Here is an 18,218-nt window from a genome sequence, read left to right as displayed (position 1 = left end):
TGCACCATCTTACCCAGTCCTCTGTACAGATGGAGAAACTGGTCTCGATTCCTTTCTGTACAATGGCGTTTAAGAAACATCTACCTGGGGCAGCGACGGAAAGCCTGTGTACGGGAACTGCTCCACCTCCCACCCTCTCAACCTTCTCTGGCTGGCTTCCTCTTTTAAAACAATTCCATTGGGAGCTCTAAGGGGTGGCCACCCCCCACCCCCTTCCTCGCATACCACTAATGCTAACACGGCAATTTATAAAATGTCCAACATACCATGCATTACCACTTGTTCTGACATCGTCTATAGAAACAGATGAGAGTGGGTGTTTCTATTGTGACAGATGCCAGCTGCATTGAATTAATGCTTCAGAGAGAGAAAGATAGCTAGTGCATAAGTGCATACACAGCTACTGCGGCGGGGGGGGGGGTCGGGGGGCAGACTCCCAACATGCCGGGAGGGAGCCCACGGCCTGCACCAACAGGATCACGTTTTCAAGGACAGACCAGTCTGAGGTCAGTACGTAGATGTATCTGACACGGAGGAGCAGGTAACATGGAAACACGTCCTTAAAATGAAAGGTGGCAAAGGAGGAAACTGAAATCATGAAAAGATATAGAATCAGGCATTTCCTGGTAGGTGACTGAGAATCTACATCTTCTTTCAAGATACTGTGGCAGGCACTGTTCAAAAGTGGGGGAATGCATCATCAAAGTTTGGCCTTCCCCCTATCCTGTCCTAGGCTTGGGAAAAAGAAACCCCAACTTTGTCTAGTCTAAACCCCGTTTTGGAACTGCATGGTTGTATGTTTTAAATCATTAAGTACATATGAATGCAATAATTGGTATTTATTACAACAACATTTTGACACCCATCTGGTTTCAGAGTTTCAAAAAATTCTTCTAGGGTTTTTTTCTTTTTTCTTTGAAGAGCTTATTATTAAGTTTTGACATGAGGAAAAGAATATTTTCTTTTTATTTTTAAGATAAACTGTTAATGTTAAGGCAATAGCACCAAGATTATTTTGATTGCTGAGCAGTTACCAAAATGTGTTCCCACTCATGCCTTAATTAATTGAACGGAGACCATTATCTGCTTTATTACAATGTCTTGATTCATATCTTTTCAAAAACATGTCACAGAGCATGCACAGAAAGAGGTAAGGGAAGCTTTCAGATATTTATTTTTAAATTTTTAACAGATACTACCTAATCTAACTTTTCATATAGTCATCTTAGCATGAATATGATTTATGGTTTTTTTTTAAAGTTTTTCTTTCTCCTCCCGTATACAAATTTTGGAGGTTTTAATTTGTCTTCAAAAGAAAATCAGACACATTGACCAGATGATTTCTTTGTGAACTTGTGAGCAAATATACGAGTTTTTAAAAAATGTTAGGTGGCTTTGGAGAAGCCAAGTAGAGCAATCATTCCAAAGTTCTGTTCTCTACCTGGATTACTGCAGAAATAAAAACATGGAGGGCCATCTTGATGAATGCGATTCTGAGATTTCAAAACATCACTGCCAGTTTCAGATCATTTTTTATTCCTTTGATAATAACACTTCCCTTTGAAAATATGCCAATTTATTCTTTCAAGAAAAAGCTGATCTGGCCTATAATTAGCTGTGGTCTAAGACAAGGATCAAAGGAGGGTGCAGGATCACTAAACCTTCTTTCACTTATTAAATCATGCATGTGGTTCTAATTTAATTTTCCTGAGGGAGGATTTTGGGGTGCTGGATCTTCTTCTTGCTTAGGAAAGAGGGAGAGAAGATTCATTTCCTAGGCTAGAAGAAATGACTTCTCAACCTCCACCCTTCAAACTGCCGGCTTTAAAGGGGTGACCTCACCTCCATGGAAAAAGCCCGTAAATTGCTGGCATTTGGATGAATACAGAGAAAGGCCCTCGCTACACTGAAACCACAGATGATATGCCCATCCCCAATTTAATGGCACTGAGTTCTCAGATTCAGAGCTCTTCTTGCTACCTAGATCTCAATGCTCCAAATTGTATTATGACCTTGGAATGTACTTACATAACATTTACATTACTAAGGCTTGATCCATTCAGAAATTTTTGTTTAGCCCAGAACATACTGTTACTGTATTTGGCCATTTGCTGACACCAGAAATATGCTTTATGGTTTAAACATTATCTAGGAATTTTTTATTAAAAACAAACAAAAAAAAAACAAACCAGCTTCTAGATAGGTGTGCTTTTCTCTCTGATTTGGATCAAGCCAGAAATGACTGGCCAGCCCAGCAAAGAGGTTTCCTGGACTATTTTTGGGTGATTAATTTCTAAAGTCATGTCACCTGGATTAGGAAAAAAAACAACAACAAAAAAGCAAAACATGGGAAGAAGCCTTTTGCAAAGGAATTCAGGAAGTGAAACACAGTTCTCAAACATTCAGTGGGCGTTAAGACAAATTGTTAGTGCGGTATATATAGCCAACGTCTTACAAACACGCTGCATGCCAGAAATAAACAATATTGTCTCTGTATGATCAGCAAAATATGTCTAATTATCCATCTCCATCTCTGTTATATAGGATGTATAGAAATAAACAATACATATCCATGCCAAGATCACTTAAATTAAATGAGATCTAATGTGAACTGAATACACACTCAGCATCATATATAGCAGCCATCCATGACGGTGCCGAAAAAGTAGGCATTTGTGGGATGCCTAGAGGGATGTTAACTGGTAGATTTGGTACTTTGGGAAGGTTCACATTGGGTAGGTTCACATTGGGTAGATTACTGGTTAAACTCCTGTGGAAGAAACAGACAGAAAGAAAAAATACCATCACAGTGACAATGCAGATGTGGCAGAAGCACGCGACAGTTGTAAATAAACCGGCTAAGTCCACAGAAAGACAACAGTGAAAACTTAAGCGACACATTTCAGAAAGCAGCTTACGGATGGGAGCTGTGGTGTGGCTCAGTTGTTCAGAGAGAAATGATAAAAATTAATGGGAAAAAAATTAACCACAGAGAGACTGAAAAGTGTGGACACTCATGGACACCTATATACAATGATGTTACACATGTTATTTCAATGCCTGTGTGAGGGGCTTTCCGTTTCCAGAGCCACTGCTTGTGAGGGTCTGGACCTGTCTCAGACAAAAAACTTTAAGTTGATGGGATTCTTGGCATTGCTGTGGCAAGGGCTGTAGTGAAGTAGCTGGGACTGATGGAAAGGGTAGAACACACTTGGATTTTTTCACTCTTGTTTATGAGTTATTTTTGATGGAGGCACATTTCTTAAGTCAGAGAGTAGACATAAGTTGGAGCAGGAAATTCACCCACTTGAACCCATACATAATGATAGTGGACAAAACCTGAATTATTTCCAACCCCTACTTCTGAAGACAGTGTATGTGCAATGGGGCATCAGGGTTGATGGCAAAGATAAAGGAATTGTGTCAATAGGAATGATTAGGTTTGTATAATTTTATAGAACACTTAAAGAGAATGGAGACCTCCCCTCCCAAACTAAGTCTAATTAATGTGAAGAAATGCTTACACTCAAAAAGGGAAAAAAAATCCCAAATTCAGCTCTTACAGTAAATTCTTTGACCACAAGAGGATTTAAAATGTGGTCTTCTGTTATAAGTAATTACTTCTGAAAGTGAGATAGAGACTGGAGGAAAGGATGACGGGGCCTTGTAAGGGGCTGGGGATATTCTGTTTCTTGATTTGTTTGACTGTCATTTGAATATTAATCAAGTTTTATATTTTCTGTAAAAAGTCAAAATTTAAGTTAAAAAGTAATAAACAGTTAAAAATTGTGACCTTGTATCAGGTTTTCTTTTTAAGCAAAGATTGATCAACTGAGGTAATGAAAGAGAGATGGATGGCTTTATGAGTAAAGAAAGGAAGTAAAACAAAACGAAAACTCCAAAGCGAATCAACCACATCTCTTTGGAGGGACTGTGTCATATACCGCTCAACCAGCTGGCATCGTGCGATTCTGTAGTGGCATTTCAAGGGTGTTCCATCCAGCCAAAGTCACTGGCACAGTGGAGCCCAGCCTAACTCTGCATCTGAGAGGAGCCTTCCTGTTTAAGTGGAGTTGACAGCATTTTGGCAAAGAAGTTGAGGTTTTCTTTTTGGATCTTGCAGAAGAAGAGCAAGTTTTGCCAAAGCAGCTCTGCCCCGGGCAAGCTGTATTTGACTAACACAGCTCTCGCAAGGGCCGGAGCTGCCTCTGGGCTTGCTGAGGGGGGTAAGTCTCCTGATAGGTTTGAAATTTTGGACCCCTGAGATAATCTGGACATCTGTCTCCCTCTAGAAATGAGCTGGCCTTTCATAATGGGAATAGAGCCCTGGATGGTAGATGGAGGAACCTAGGATGCAAAACTGCCAGCCTGGCATTCTCTTCCTTAAGGGAAACAGGTGTCTCAAAGGTTTGTCCTTAACACTTGACATTTGGGGAAAGACAAGTACACTTCTCTGCTTGGGATGAAGGGGTGCTCTCGTGGGAATGATCAAGAGCTTAGCTAAAGCTATTAAGTAGAAGGAAAATGGAACTTTGACCTCCATGTTTCTCTGTTTAACTGGGGAATCTGCCTTTGAATTCAGTCCCTGGTGGTTCTCATTCTTAAACACTGCTATGCAATAAAAACCGTTGGCGATTTCCACTGAGACATGTGTAAGCCTATATAAGCAAATGTGATCATTAAATGATACACACACTGAATATTGATCAAGGAATTAGAAGATCTTTTGAGATGGCAGCCTGGAAAGTTAAAATGTCAATTCTGAGCAAATTAAAAATAGCTAGGAATGAATAACATACAAATATATGCAACAGCAACGCAATTTAAACGTATTAGTGGAGGGTGGGCACACAAACTAGAAGTGAGCTTTGTTTTAAACATGAAAAATTTTTAAATACTTAGATAATCAAAACATATTGTATTGGCAAAATATGACATTTGGCCAGACTGCTGTGATGGACTCCTAGAAACATTCTCGTTCTGTGACATATCCTTGTGATCTAGTTTTAGAAGGCTGAAGAAACATGCTTGACATTTCTGATTTTAGCAAAATAACATAGTGTATTACTAATGTTATTGATAATTCATTTGGATATTAATCATCTAAGAGTCAATTTCAAGCATTATATGTGACTCATATATATGTTAAAGGGGGAATTTTCCTATAGCACTCAGGTCTACAGGCTCCTGCAGTGGCTGATGGATATAACAAATTATTACTTTAGAGGGTTGTTTAGCAACTGCATAGAAACAAGTCCAGCATACTTCTCTGTAAAAATCATAATTGGGTATCTCTGGATAGTGTAAGAAGTGTAGACTGCAATCATAACAACAGATACATGTTAAAATTTGCTATTGTAACAACATATACATGTTAAAAATTAAGACTCATTCATTTTGGGGACTGCTGAGTGAGTTTGGGGACCTTCTTCAGGGTAGCTCCCATTCATGTCAAAGGACTCATCCCTGGAGCACTAGATTAAAATACTCTTAGTTGCTCTCTCTCACAAAAGGATGAAAATTACAAATGTGTGAACATCTCATCATTTCTATGGATGATAGAGTCATTCCTGACTTCTAGGATTAATTTTGGGGCTTTCCTGGTGGCTCAGGAAAGAATCTGTCTGCAATGCAGGAGGCCTGGGTTCGATTCCTGGGTCAAGAAGATCCCCTGGAAAAGGGCATGGCAACACACTCCAGTATTCTTGCCTGGGGAATTCCATGGACAGAGGAGCCTGGTGGGTTAGAGCCCATGGGGTCACAAACAGTTGGACACAACTGAGTGACTAGCATACTTATTTCCTGGGCAGAGAGGGTATCATTGGGTCTTCTCTCAAAGTCTTCTGCTTTAGATTTCTGGATGGGGTTAGATTTAAGATACAGAAAGCCTTCCATTGTATGAACCCTTTGCTGCATGGATACACACAGCAAGACATACTATATACATAGTACATCTTGTCTTCTCTGTGTGCTCTGAACACTGAAACTTCTCTCCTGGTGTACCCTTAGGTCTAATCCCTACTTTGGTCCATGGGGCACTCTTTGGTATCTTTCTAGAGTTTAGAGGGGGTGTTTCTCAACTTTTTGTTTACTATCACTACCAGCCTTCCCCACAAAAGCCTTTTTTTGTGTGTGCATGTTGCTCAGACTCAACCAGACTGAAACGTCCATTCAGGGGAATGTATCTCTTCTTTTCAATTTATTTTCCCCATAGTTCTCCTGCGGTACTCTTAAAACAGTTTTCAGCCTGTAAGGGTTTCCGAATAAATATCAGCTAATCAATACATGGTTACTGAACACCTGCCCTAGGTCCTGTCTGAGGGGTTAGGGAGGCACTGCTGATTAAATGTGTATATGGAATGAATATGGAAAATCAGATTTTCTAGAATGTCTTGGATATTCAAAGTTTGTTTTACAAAGGAGGACACTGAGGATCGAGAAGGTCATTGGATTTGCCCAAGGCCACTTAGCAAGTTATTAGCAGAGTTGAAGAGTTCTGCCTCTTAGTCTAAGATTTGTCTATTTCATACTAGGACACCTGCATATTGCTATGGTATCTTTGGTTTGACATTTTATTAAGATATTGACATCTTTAGTAATCTGGGAAAAGACATTATTTTAATACTTCTCACATGTCTATCTCAGGCAGAGAGAGAGAGAGAGAGTGCATTTTGAGAAAGGAGAAACCCAGTTTTTCGAGTGTGCACGTATCAGGAAGCAGTGTTCAGTTCTACAATTCAGAATCACCCTGACCTGAAAGGGGCAACTGTGAAGGGTGGATTCCTTGTGCTGGGAAGTGAGACTGGAGATGATCTGTCAGCGAAAGAGTCGCAGAGGGCTTTCTGCAAGCTTTAAATTAGATGCTTTCTAAGTTTTCTTCCACATAGGTCAGGATGACATGACTAGCAACAAACCAATTCTCAAAAGCTAGTAGAATGAGGTCCATCTGCATGGACCAGAAGCTCATACTCCAGGGCCACTGGAAGGGTTCTGAACAACCTGCCCAGCTGTGGGTGGCAGCCCTATGATGTGTCCTGATGGAAACCCCTGAGAGGGCCATGGGCTCCAGCCAGGCTTGCCCTCAAGAGGTTGACTGACTTCAGCTGTGGTGAGAAGCTACGGGATGACATTTTCCACCAAAGCCTGGAGATTCAAATCACGACCACTATCTGGTCTAATGGACATGGAGATGCAGCTCCTTTTCTCTTCTTGCAGAGATGGAAGCTCACCTTTCTAGAGAAAGGCAGCAACAAGGACCCAGTCATTTCATCCTTTCTATCAAATGACTTTAGTTGTATGAAAGCCAAATAATGATGCTTTCTTTTCTTTTACAGGACCATATTTTGAAGGAAGAAAATCTGAAGGATAAGGAATATGTATACTCCTTTCTTAGGAACTTTGTTACATTGGTAGCATTTCCTTGTCAGAGTTCTGTTTTGCTTTAACATTTTAAATATTTTGTTAATTCTTGAACAATGTGGGGCTTTACAGGCACTGACTCCTATGCAGTTAAAAATTCACATATACGTTTATACTTAGCCCTTGTACCCATAGTTCCTCCTTACCCTCAGTTCCATATCTGTGGATTCAACCAATCTCTGAGTAGAACTGTCATATTTACTACCAGAAAAAAATCCCTGTATTAGTGGACCTGTGCCATTCAAACCCATGCTGTTCAAGAGTCAATTGTACCAGTTTTTCCTGAAGTAAGTTTGACAATGCATTTCTCTGTCATTTTATGTATAATCAGGCGCTATAGCAATGACTTTTGAAAAGTAGAAGAACAGAACTATTTGAGTATAAGAACTGTTTGAGAGAAAGGCTGTGGTGTTTGTTTCTGTGTGCGTGTGCGTGCGTGCTGCAGGATCACATGGCACAATTAGAGATGACTGAGCAAACTACCTAAGCCAGCTTCTTATTTTTGAGTACCCTGATGAAAACCATTCCAAAAAGCTCATTTTTCACTTGGGGGATAAAAAGGACCTAAAAGTCAGAGAGAAGCTCATACTTTCTTTTTACATGGTAAGAAGTAGAGCGATTTATCATATAGGTGTGCTCTCAATTCTGTATTCCCTTTTATACCCTTTATATGTGCCAGCCATTCTGCAGATCTGTTCTGTGGTATCCACATTCTGTTTACAAATCAGCTAATAAAACGTAGGTGATTTCACACAATTTAAATTTAGCTTATGTATTAGCTGGCATTTCCCAATACCTCTACCTACTCTGAAAACCATGTACTATTTAGTATGAATTAAATAAACCACAGTCATATTCATGAGCCCACCCACAGCACAGTTTAGGAGAGAAAAAAGCTACTTAAGGGCAAAACACATCCCTATAAACTATTTTTAGGTTTTTAGTCACAAATGATCAACTCTTTGCTAATTTTCAGATCTTTAAATTACTGATCTGAGAGTTCATATTTTATTTATTTCTACCCCTTAAAAACACCGTGTGAGAACATTCCCAGACCAAGACTTCCAATTGTGAAAATAATTCTGAGTCTACTTTTACTTCTGACTGATCATGTATATGTTATGGTGCAGAAGGTTTCTGAAGAATTTAACAGGTTAAAAATGACTTCAGGGACATGATCACAGAGCTTCAGCACAGATTTCACATAATGAGTAGAGACGTTTTTAAAAGTTAGTTTTACAGATGAGAAGACACTTATGGAGGTTCCAGGCCTTGCCTTCTGGCTAGTAACTGGAGAACAAGGCCCCTGCCTCTAGGGCCCTTTAAGAAACAGGAACATCCGGATGCCCATCATTTCCTCCCGTGTGTGCTGATGGTAGTAGCCTTCACCATTTAAACCCAAGTAAGTAAATGCTATTTCAAGACCACTGCTATTTTCAAAATGTGAGTATTACTCATTTTAACCTTTTCTTTTTTCACAACCATTCTGCACGGGACAACTGTCTTGCTTCGAGTGAGCATTTAAAAAAATACACTCGCTCATGCTTTATCATCAAAGGTCCCGTTTGTATTCTCATGAGTTGAAAGCCAGCAGGGCTGTATTAAAAAACTGTTGTAAACCTGAGAATTATAAGCAAAAATTTATATATTTATATATATATATGTATGTATTTTGGTACTTGCAAATGAAGAGCTACTGCCTATTAACCTGCTCAGTAGGGCAAGTCAAGAGACTTCTTATGTGGCTCAGATGTGGAAAGAGGGGGGTATGGGTTGAAAAACCTATTTTGCATTGATTCTTTTATGAGTCAGAATCTGATTCAGTGTAATATTAGAAGGGGAGTCTTGATTCAGAAAACTACTGAAAGACAGGGTGCAAGTAAAGGCTTCCAAGTTGAGAGAAGGTTCCTGAACATCTGTTCTGGCGTGCCTGACAGGGTGCGGTACACTGTACCCACTTCACTCCATCCTGGTTGCCACATCCCACAGATGTAAAGGACCAAAAGAACAAAATGGTTTTCTTACAGAAAAAAAAAGAGAATCTAACAGAGCAAAGCTCTTATCAGGTTTTACTGGAGCTTTTCTAAGCCTATCAGAAAATTCTCTCCCTCAAGAAGTTCTTCACTTCTCCAGAAAAGGGGTCGGGGGAGGGTCTGAGACTGACTCTCTGGCAGCCTTGAGTGACAGCCCTTCTTCCTTGCTGGGGAATGGAGGTGGCACTGAATCTGCAACCCATTTCTAATAGGATCTATCTGCCAAGCAGCTATGGCAACTGTCAAAATCACAACCTATGGGATTTCCTGTGCTTGGTTCTATAGGATAGATATCCTGTTAGGAAAATAAGTAGTAATTCAGAAAGTTCTAGATTAAGCACGGGCAAAAAAGTTTCTGTATTACTGTACTCTCCGAGTTTTGAACTACTTCTCGGAGGCTACCCAGGAGACAAGGGTGTTGGGTAGATGAGGGGGGTATGCAGAGTTTCCTAAACATATCTGGCCACAAAGTCCTTTTCTTGAGCATTTCAAAAGCCTAGGCCAAGAAATGACAAACTGGCTCACAGGCCAGCTTCCTGTTTTTGTAAATACAGTTTTAGGGGAATACAACTATACTTGTTCATTTACTTATTGTCTGTTGCTGCTTTAGCACTACTGTAGAGTGGAGAGCTTATACAGATCATGTAGCTTAAAAAGCCAAAATATTTACTATCTGGTCTTTCATGAAAAAGTTTGCTGACTCCTTAGACTCCTGTGGAACCCACTTTGGGAAACGTCAATTCCTAGGGGTAAAACCACTAGAGTAAGACACACAGTACAAATATCACAGGCAGGTTTATATCCCATATTGCTTATCTATCTTGTGCAATAAAACGAAGATTTCATTTTATGAAACATTTCTCAACCTCTTCCCCGCTCCCCTCCTTGGACAACGAGGGTATGAGCATCATAGTTGGGAGTAAGGTATTTGCTCTCTGTCCATGTAAACAATCAACACCATAAGACACCATTAATCCATTTGTGTATGACTCTCCAGCCATTTGCACCCAAACTCCGATAGTATCAAAAGAGGTTTCCTTACTTGACTGGTTCCCATGACTCCCGCTCAAAGCCCCTGTGAATGGATTGTGCAATTGAGGACTCCATCAAATCCACATATCTAACCACAAGTGGGGCAAACAGGTCTTGCAGGTGTCTGTGAAATTTTCCATTGCACAAATTATCTAGAACAGATAAGCAAAAGCTCAGTAAGAATCCACAGTAGCTTTATCAGCATACAATGTTGACGTAGAGAGGACCGTTTTCTCTTTTACAAATACTGCGTCTTAAAAAGCCAAAAAGGAGAAGGAAGAGGACAAGGACGAGGAGAAGGAGGATGGGAAGGAGGAGGAGAAGAAGCAAAGCAAACGGTATATGAATGGCATCATGCTTCAATCTGGGGGGAAGGATAATGGAATTCAAAAACCTTTTACTCATTTGTGTCACTCTCCAGAAAAGGGAAAAAAAGAATGCCCCCTTGAAGAACAACAAAAGCAAAAAGTGATACTTTTATTTTCCTTTAAGTGTTCTTTGTACCTGCTCCCTTTCCCCTCTTATGTTACCAGGAAAAGAGAATTCTGTATCCCTTCTTTCCTTCATCATTCTGAGGAGGACGGTCTACTTTGTGGCTATGTGGTGCTCTACGACACTCTGAAACACCTAGGCGTTACTTAGCTTGAAATTGTTTTTCATCTAGGAAGCATCTTTTGATTAAAAATTCAGAATGTGTAGAGCTGAAGTTAATTAGCTTATTCAAGAGCAAATAAAACACACGGGCATGGGCACCCCTTTCTCACTGAGCTTGGGTTTTTCTGCCTAGTGAAGAGAGGGCTTCCCTGCAACAGGATACTTGCTGGAAGAAAGGGAATTTTATCAGCTGTAACCCGTTTTTTTTTTTTTTTTCTTTAAAGTAATCATAAAACTCGGAAGAGCTGTTTCCAACATGTAGCCTGCCTGGGATAAACACATTTCAGTCATCAGTTATCTGTACACTACTTAAGAAAGACAAACAGTCAAAGATGATACATACAATCAGTCCGGAGAAAATCATTCAGCAACTGAAACAGCGGGAAACTGTCCCACGTGTCTGGGGGCTGCACTTCCAATGCTGCATCCATGTCCACTGCAAAGAGTGACAGGAACGTCTCGGCATGTTCCACCATCAAGTCTGACCACCACGCGAAGGCCTTTGAGATGTGGCAGAAAAACAACAGGTAAAGAGGTGGTGAGCTTTTTGTCTCCGACCTAAGATGTGACGTCAAGCCCTGGCTGTTAAAGACTGATTGTGCATCCAGCAGGGTTTGGTAATTTTATTGTAAAGAGAACAGCACTTTTGGATATAGCTGCGCCTCTATGTGGTCCAGGGCAATGTTTCTCATGAGTCCAGGCCTGCTTTAGAAATCTGCAGCTGTAGAAATGACAGGCACAGAACTTCTGTTCAATTTACAATAACTCAGTACCTTTTGAGTCATGCTCTTTATCACTCTTGTTGACTAGTTCTTGCTCTAAAGTATTAGAATTTGGGAGTTTCTTCACTGTGTTTATGGGTTTTCTGCTGGTCTAACTTGAAAATTGGTAATTATTGTCTATTATCTCTACACATCTGGGGCTTAATTGTCTGTGGTTTCATACAAGCTTAGCAACTCACGTTTTCCCTACATGTTAGAAATGTTACTCCTATTTCATACCAAGGCAAAGGAAACCATTGTTGTATTGTCACAAAACTTTTGAGTTGAAATCTCTTTGAGCAGGGAGCCTCTGGTTTTGCATCCTGTCTATAGGAAAGATCAGGCTTTAAGCTAGGAGACCTCAGTAAGATTAGGACTTACTTTTCTGAGGGTTGGACACATATGTACATTGAAAACCAAAAATATCAGTGAAGTAACTCATTTTCATGCACATGGGTCCTTGGAAATCATTGTGCAGGGTCTCAGAGGTGACATTCACATCAGATGGGCCAGATGTGAATGCAATTCAAAGGCATGCATGCATGTTGACTAATCATTTCTGGCAGGGAGCATGCAGAATGAGTGGCAGTGTCAACAGGCCCCCTTTTTATCCCCTTTTGCTGATTTCAAAGAGAGCAGAAAAACAAAAACAACTTGCCAGCCCTTTTTATTCCCCTACCTCCCCACCCGGTGCCACAAAGTATTTACATGGGAAACACCTTCCAGAGCGTTCATCGAAAAAAAGATGGGAAGGCATTTCAAAACATGAAAGATGATTATGGAAATAATTCCATAAATAAAAGAGTCTGTTCAATGGCCAAGCTCTTCTGTGATCTCTTAGTTATCTGGGGATATTCTAACAGCCACCAGGAGGCAGAATAGGGGTCCACCTCTCTACTTTCATGAGATTTCATTTACTTACTTCTCCTTTATCAACATGTGGCTGGTTTGGAAATTAAATGGAAAAAATCAAGTCAGGGACCATTCTGCAAGGGCAGCTTGGCTGGAAATAAGACACCTGCTGTTTCCATTTTAACTTACAGTAAAACCTCAGTGATTCAGAGTAAGGGAAGAGAAGAGATGCTAGTCTGTCAGCAAAAAAACCTCAATTACTGGGCTTTCTAAAAAAGAACGATCATTTAGCTGCTTTTCAAAGCAGGTTATACCCGGGAGCCCAAGTACAATGTATTCATTGACTGGCTATCACTAAGCGTATGATAAACTTAAAAGTATTTTTAAAATTTCAAGTAATTATAGATAAATTGACCTATAAATTGAAATAAAAGAGATGGGAGCTTTAATTTCATAGATCCTGGGATAAAACTTGGAAGAAAAGCTGTTAGAATTTCTAGAGAAAGTTGAGATCATGTCAAACATTTTACTGAAGAGGAATTAAAAGAGCCACATCTGAAGTTGAATTGTCACAAATTAGGAGGAAATGGGTCTGAATCGATGAGATTTTACTGCAGTTTTACCACCTGAGGATGAGAGCCCTGGGGTTTGGGGCTTGTTCCACTGACCACCTGGCTAAATCCAGCCAAGGGAGAAACCCTCCACTCCTCCCCCAGAGCTCTCCTAGCCATCTGCCTTCTAGGCAGAGACCTTCTAAACACTCAAACTTGCTAAAGTTCCACTGCTGCCACCCAACCCTATGTGGAGGGCAGATTCTCATCAGTCCTGATGGAGGATATCTGCACTAATCACAAAGGCATACCAAACACTGGCTGGTACTTATGCTTTAGTTATTTGTTTCACTTGACATCTTCAGGGTGAGTTCAAAAAATGGTAACTGGGGAGACTGAAATGCCTTCCCAGACACAATTTTGCTCTAGGATGACAAGAAAAAAAAAAAAAACCCACAAAATGAAACAAAACAAAACTAATCCTAAATGCCTAAAATAAAAATTTTCTCAGACCAACCTCATACCTGGTTCTTACCAGCTTTATTGAAAAGTTGCAAACCAGAGGCCTTAAGAAGCACCCATTTTTACTCTCTACAGAAAATTTAGTCCCTTGTTAGAATCTGATAAATTATTGAGAAATTATCTACAGTTGTTATATTAATAATCATATAGATTGGCAGCCCTATGAAGAACAATGACTACTGCGACATGAATTATTATCATTAATATCTGGCAGAGAAACCTGGTAATCTAGCGAAGGAAGAGAGATTAAATAGGGGGGTTGTTGGAGAAGTGAAGTTCAAATTTAGTTTTCTATACCCACAGTAATTCTTTCAGAACCTCATAATCAAACCTGACTCATTAAGAAGGAGAAAAAGATTCAGGTGAGAGCAGTAATCACCAAAAAAGCCATTTCTTAATTTTAATCAAATGAACAGAGTCTGTGAACCTGGACTGGGCAAGGCAAAGGTTTAAAATAAAATGACGACGATATCTATATTTACTTTGAACTTGCTCATACAGGCGAATTCTATTTTTGTACATGTCTATGGTGTCTAAAATCTTCAGAAATCTTTTCCAAAGACAAGAAGGAGTTGTACTTTGGTTTCTAGATACTTACCCAGCGTTTTCCATTATTTAAAGGCAAAGATGTATACTTCAGGGGTATGGTCAACCACACTGAACACACTCTGTATTTTCTATACAAACTACATGTATATATGTACCCCTATGTGTACCACAATACATATATACATATACATACGTATACATAGAGAGAGAGATTGGGAAAGTGAAGTTAACAGCACATGAAGGTATAATTCCTGTGTGTGTGCAGGCGTGTATATGCGCATGACTGAGGCTCTGAGAGCAGAATTATGTTGTAATTTAGAGATTCGGGTGATAACTGCTACCATATACTACTTGTGCGTGTGCACATGACAATATTCTTAGCTGGTGGGGATTGTGTTTTCTCCTGAAATTTTTAATTACTTTATATTGGAATTCAAAGTAGTTCTAAGGATTATTGACTTCTGTGGGGGAGGCGATCCCATTTGTCACTTTTATTAGTGTGGTGCCAGCAAACAGCATGACCGCTAAGGTCCAGCTAAGATTCATGTTTAGCACTTACTGATTTTCTAGAGTTCACTGGGCATCTAGAGAAGATGGCAGTGAGTACTGGCCAGTAGGATAAAAATTTCATCCTTCATCCTTTTGGCAGCAAAACCTCATCCTCTCATCCTCAGTGTACCAGGGCAAATTTTACTTCTTTGGTTGCAGCCAAGGGTCTCTTGACCAGGCGTTACCCTGAAATCAGCTGGACAGCTTTAAAAAATCACCAGGGCTGAGGGAAATGTCTCTGTGCTCATAGATGGGTATTTTTGATCAACTGAGTAATGAGGTTTTGTGATTGGGTGAAAGGACTGATTTCGGAAATCTCTACATTTATCAAAAAGCAAACTGGGCCTCTGAATTCCAAAGTATGCCAAAGATTTTGTTTCTCACTTCTGAAGTCAGTAAATGAGAACAGAACTGAGTTTATTTCTGCCCTAGTTATGAATGGCTTTTGAACACGTAAGATTAAAATATTTTGTGATGATGGTTATGAGGGTTGTTTAAGATGGTGATTAGTACTGAGTGAAGAAGGGCTTTTTGGAAAACTGGGGAAAAAAAGGCTTCTTTGGAATATCAGTTCTCTTTGGTACCACTTGTGAGTCATTTGGGAAAATGTTCTCCTTTCTCAGACTGCAGTAGCCTCAGAAAATAACTTGATTAAATCAAGCATATATGTCCATTTCCTTCTTCAATCATTCACTGAAAGAAAACCATCTGCTTTGTATCCATGTCTTCAAAAATCTGGTCCGAAATATTGGGAAAAGTCTCAACACCCAAATCAGGAAAGGACTGGCCAGACCTCTCCATGCCTCTGGAGATGATTCTGTAGATACCCAGAAAGAACATACTTACCATCACAATGAACCCCAGATGTCCCCATCTGAAAAGAACATCACATACGATAGAGTAGAATAAAAAACTCTAGCCCAACTTAATTTTCTGTCTGAAGGTGTCTACATTTGGAGGGTGTTGACGTGGCCCCTCTTCTCACTCTTGGCTGTGCATTTGCTAGGTGTTGCCGGAGTTAGTTGTACCTACCTCGAGGGGTCTTCACCCCATTTTCAGTGAGGGTTTGGGGGACATCATGGTTCGTTGGCACTCTCTCTATATATAAATACTGTATATATGGTTCACATACAGACAGCTGTAGAGGAAGATTAGTATCACTCTGGCTAGCTACTGGTGACTAGGCTCGGTACTCATCTGCTGGGATGAAGGTAAGTACAGACGGACAGAGGAGCTACAACACGCTAAGGGGACAGAGTCAAGGCAGCTAGGAGGCGTGTGTTGGGATGTAACCGCAGTCATTGTTAAGTATTATCAATTGCTTCATGCACGCACAAGAGAATCACCCACATTGACCCTGCCGTGGAAGGCCACCCATTTCACAAGCAGTCCACTGGAAATTGCTGTTACATTCCTTGGGTCAGTGTTAGGAAGCAGGGGCACTGGGAAAAGTCCCATTAGAAGACATGGTACTGGAAGGGCATGCACAGACTATGACAGCAGGTGGCTGACTCATTCATTTGGGTCACATACCTCTTTCCCCTGCCACGATCAGCCAAGATTGAGTGGAACAGTAGAAAAACAGGGAGGAAATTTAAATATGCAATCAGGCATTAGTTGGGATGACTGTCTTTATGGTGTATTATTTAACTATACTGTTGATTTTCATTTACTTATGGGAATTAGCATTTTAGGTGCCTTTGACATTACTTTTATTGATGCCCTCTTTTCCCCCTTGTAGATCTGATTGGAGGGGAAGAGGGAGCATGAGTGAGGTTTTTTAGAGAGGTGATTTTAAAAGAAATGCTTTTAAATCTCAGTTTTGAAACAAGCAGTGGTGTAACAGTTTGATCATTATGAAATCTTGCAATCTTTTCTTGGAAGGGTTGGGTTGTTTAAGTCCTTACAGGTTTGGGATTGAATTAGCCTCTAAATCCCTCAGTGTGTAATTATCAGAATAATAATTTTGACAGTGGCTTGTTAAAAAAAAGTAAGCTATATTTATTTAGATGTAGGTTGGAGAATCAACAAGTTGAACAACACAGAATAATTTGTTTCTGTCACTGAGTTTAGCAACCCAGGTCATCTGAGATTAACAAATGAAGACTCTAGGGCGAGCAGACTAAGTTACAGAGATAAATTCAAAAAGACGGCTCTCAATCCACACACCAAATAAAATAAATCAAAACAACAGTGGTAGCAACAGAAACAGCCACAAAAGACCAAAAAGCATTTCATATGTTCCTGACAATAACCATATGCTGCTTGAATAATTATCTCAAAGATAGACTCACCTCTTTGGCTTGTTGCTAGAAACATCTGAAAACTCAAGCTGAAATGTACATCACACAACCCACTTTTTGGCTGTTTTAAACAACCCTGTAAAGGAGCCTCCTTGTAAAATTGCCACTTTCATTTGCATGGCAAGGTCAGTTAAAAGAAAATGGGAGTTAAGACATCGTATTCACAAAGTTGCCAGTAGAATCAGCCCTGCTGTATCTTCTGAGGAACCAGAGGCCCTGCCCCGCTGGCGCCCGCTTACCTCTGCGTGGTGCTCTTCATTCTGCTGAAGAACTTCAATGACTAGTTCAGCAAGACGTATTGTATCTTCCAGCTTTTTGGCAGGAGTGATTAACCGGCCTACATTTTCTGTAGTACAAGAATTTGTGTTAAAATTCAGTGAAAGTGGTGGGCTAATTTTGTGGCCATTAGAACTAGTGGACAAGAAATTCCAAAGATTATCCCCTTTTTAATTTTTTTTTTTAGGTTTCATGCAAATGTTAAATGCCACATAATTAGTAGTGAGCAAACCAGAAAGCCATTTTATTATTATTATCACCATCATTATTATAATACATACTAAGAAAAAGCAGTGCTCCAGCTTCCAATTTGCTTCTTAAAGCTGTATGAAGACTATGACAGCCCGTTATAAATTTAGCGACATTTTGTGCACATGTTCTTTAAAGACAGCATAAGTGGACTATCGTATAGCCCTCTCTAGGCAGTGTTTGTGCTACCTGAGGTGGGACGATGTAACAGAAGCTTAGTCTTGATTGCTGCTCCATCTACTTCCTGGCTTTGTCCCTAAACAATACGACAGCACTGTTTTTCATTCAAGGTCGGCGTGTTTAACAGGTATTGGAATGTTCATTCTAAAAAAGCAGACTTAAAGGTCTGGCTGTTTTAAGTTGTCCAGGGTGGAGACTGAGAATTAATGGGCATTCCTGGGCCATTAGATAGAAGGCAGGATAGAATTTTTACAAGAACATAGGGTGTAGAGTATTGGATGAAGTGGT

The 18,218-nt window shown here is 40.1% G+C and overlaps 1 protein-coding gene across 2 annotated transcripts in view; it reads right to left on the bottom strand.

The window, feature by feature from the left end:
• Positions 1–18,218, bottom strand: part of CADPS (calcium dependent secretion activator) — a 477,637-nt gene that overhangs the window by 83,744 nt on the left and 375,675 nt on the right. Inside the window, exons 17-20 of one of the 2 annotated variants that reach the window (XM_069560455.1) lie at positions 17,465–17,571; positions 11,482–11,638; positions 10,495–10,636; positions 2,624–2,770 (exon numbers count right to left, since the gene is read on the bottom strand). In XM_069560455.1, the coding sequence (XP_069416556.1) occupies positions 2,624–2,770; positions 10,495–10,636; positions 11,482–11,638; positions 17,465–17,571 (553 nt within the window). The remainder of the gene's footprint in view (positions 1–2,623; positions 2,771–10,494; positions 10,637–11,481; positions 11,639–17,464; positions 17,572–18,218) is intronic. The other variant, XM_069560454.1, reaches the window with a different exon arrangement.

The sequence above is a fragment of the Ovis canadensis genome, chromosome 19 (assembly GCF_042477335.2).
Source record: "Ovis canadensis isolate MfBH-ARS-UI-01 breed Bighorn chromosome 19, ARS-UI_OviCan_v2, whole genome shotgun sequence".
NCBI lineage: Eukaryota > Metazoa > Chordata > Mammalia > Artiodactyla > Bovidae > Ovis > Ovis canadensis.
The sequence above is the reverse complement of the archived record's forward strand: the minus strand, read 5'-3'. Positions and strand labels throughout refer to the sequence as shown.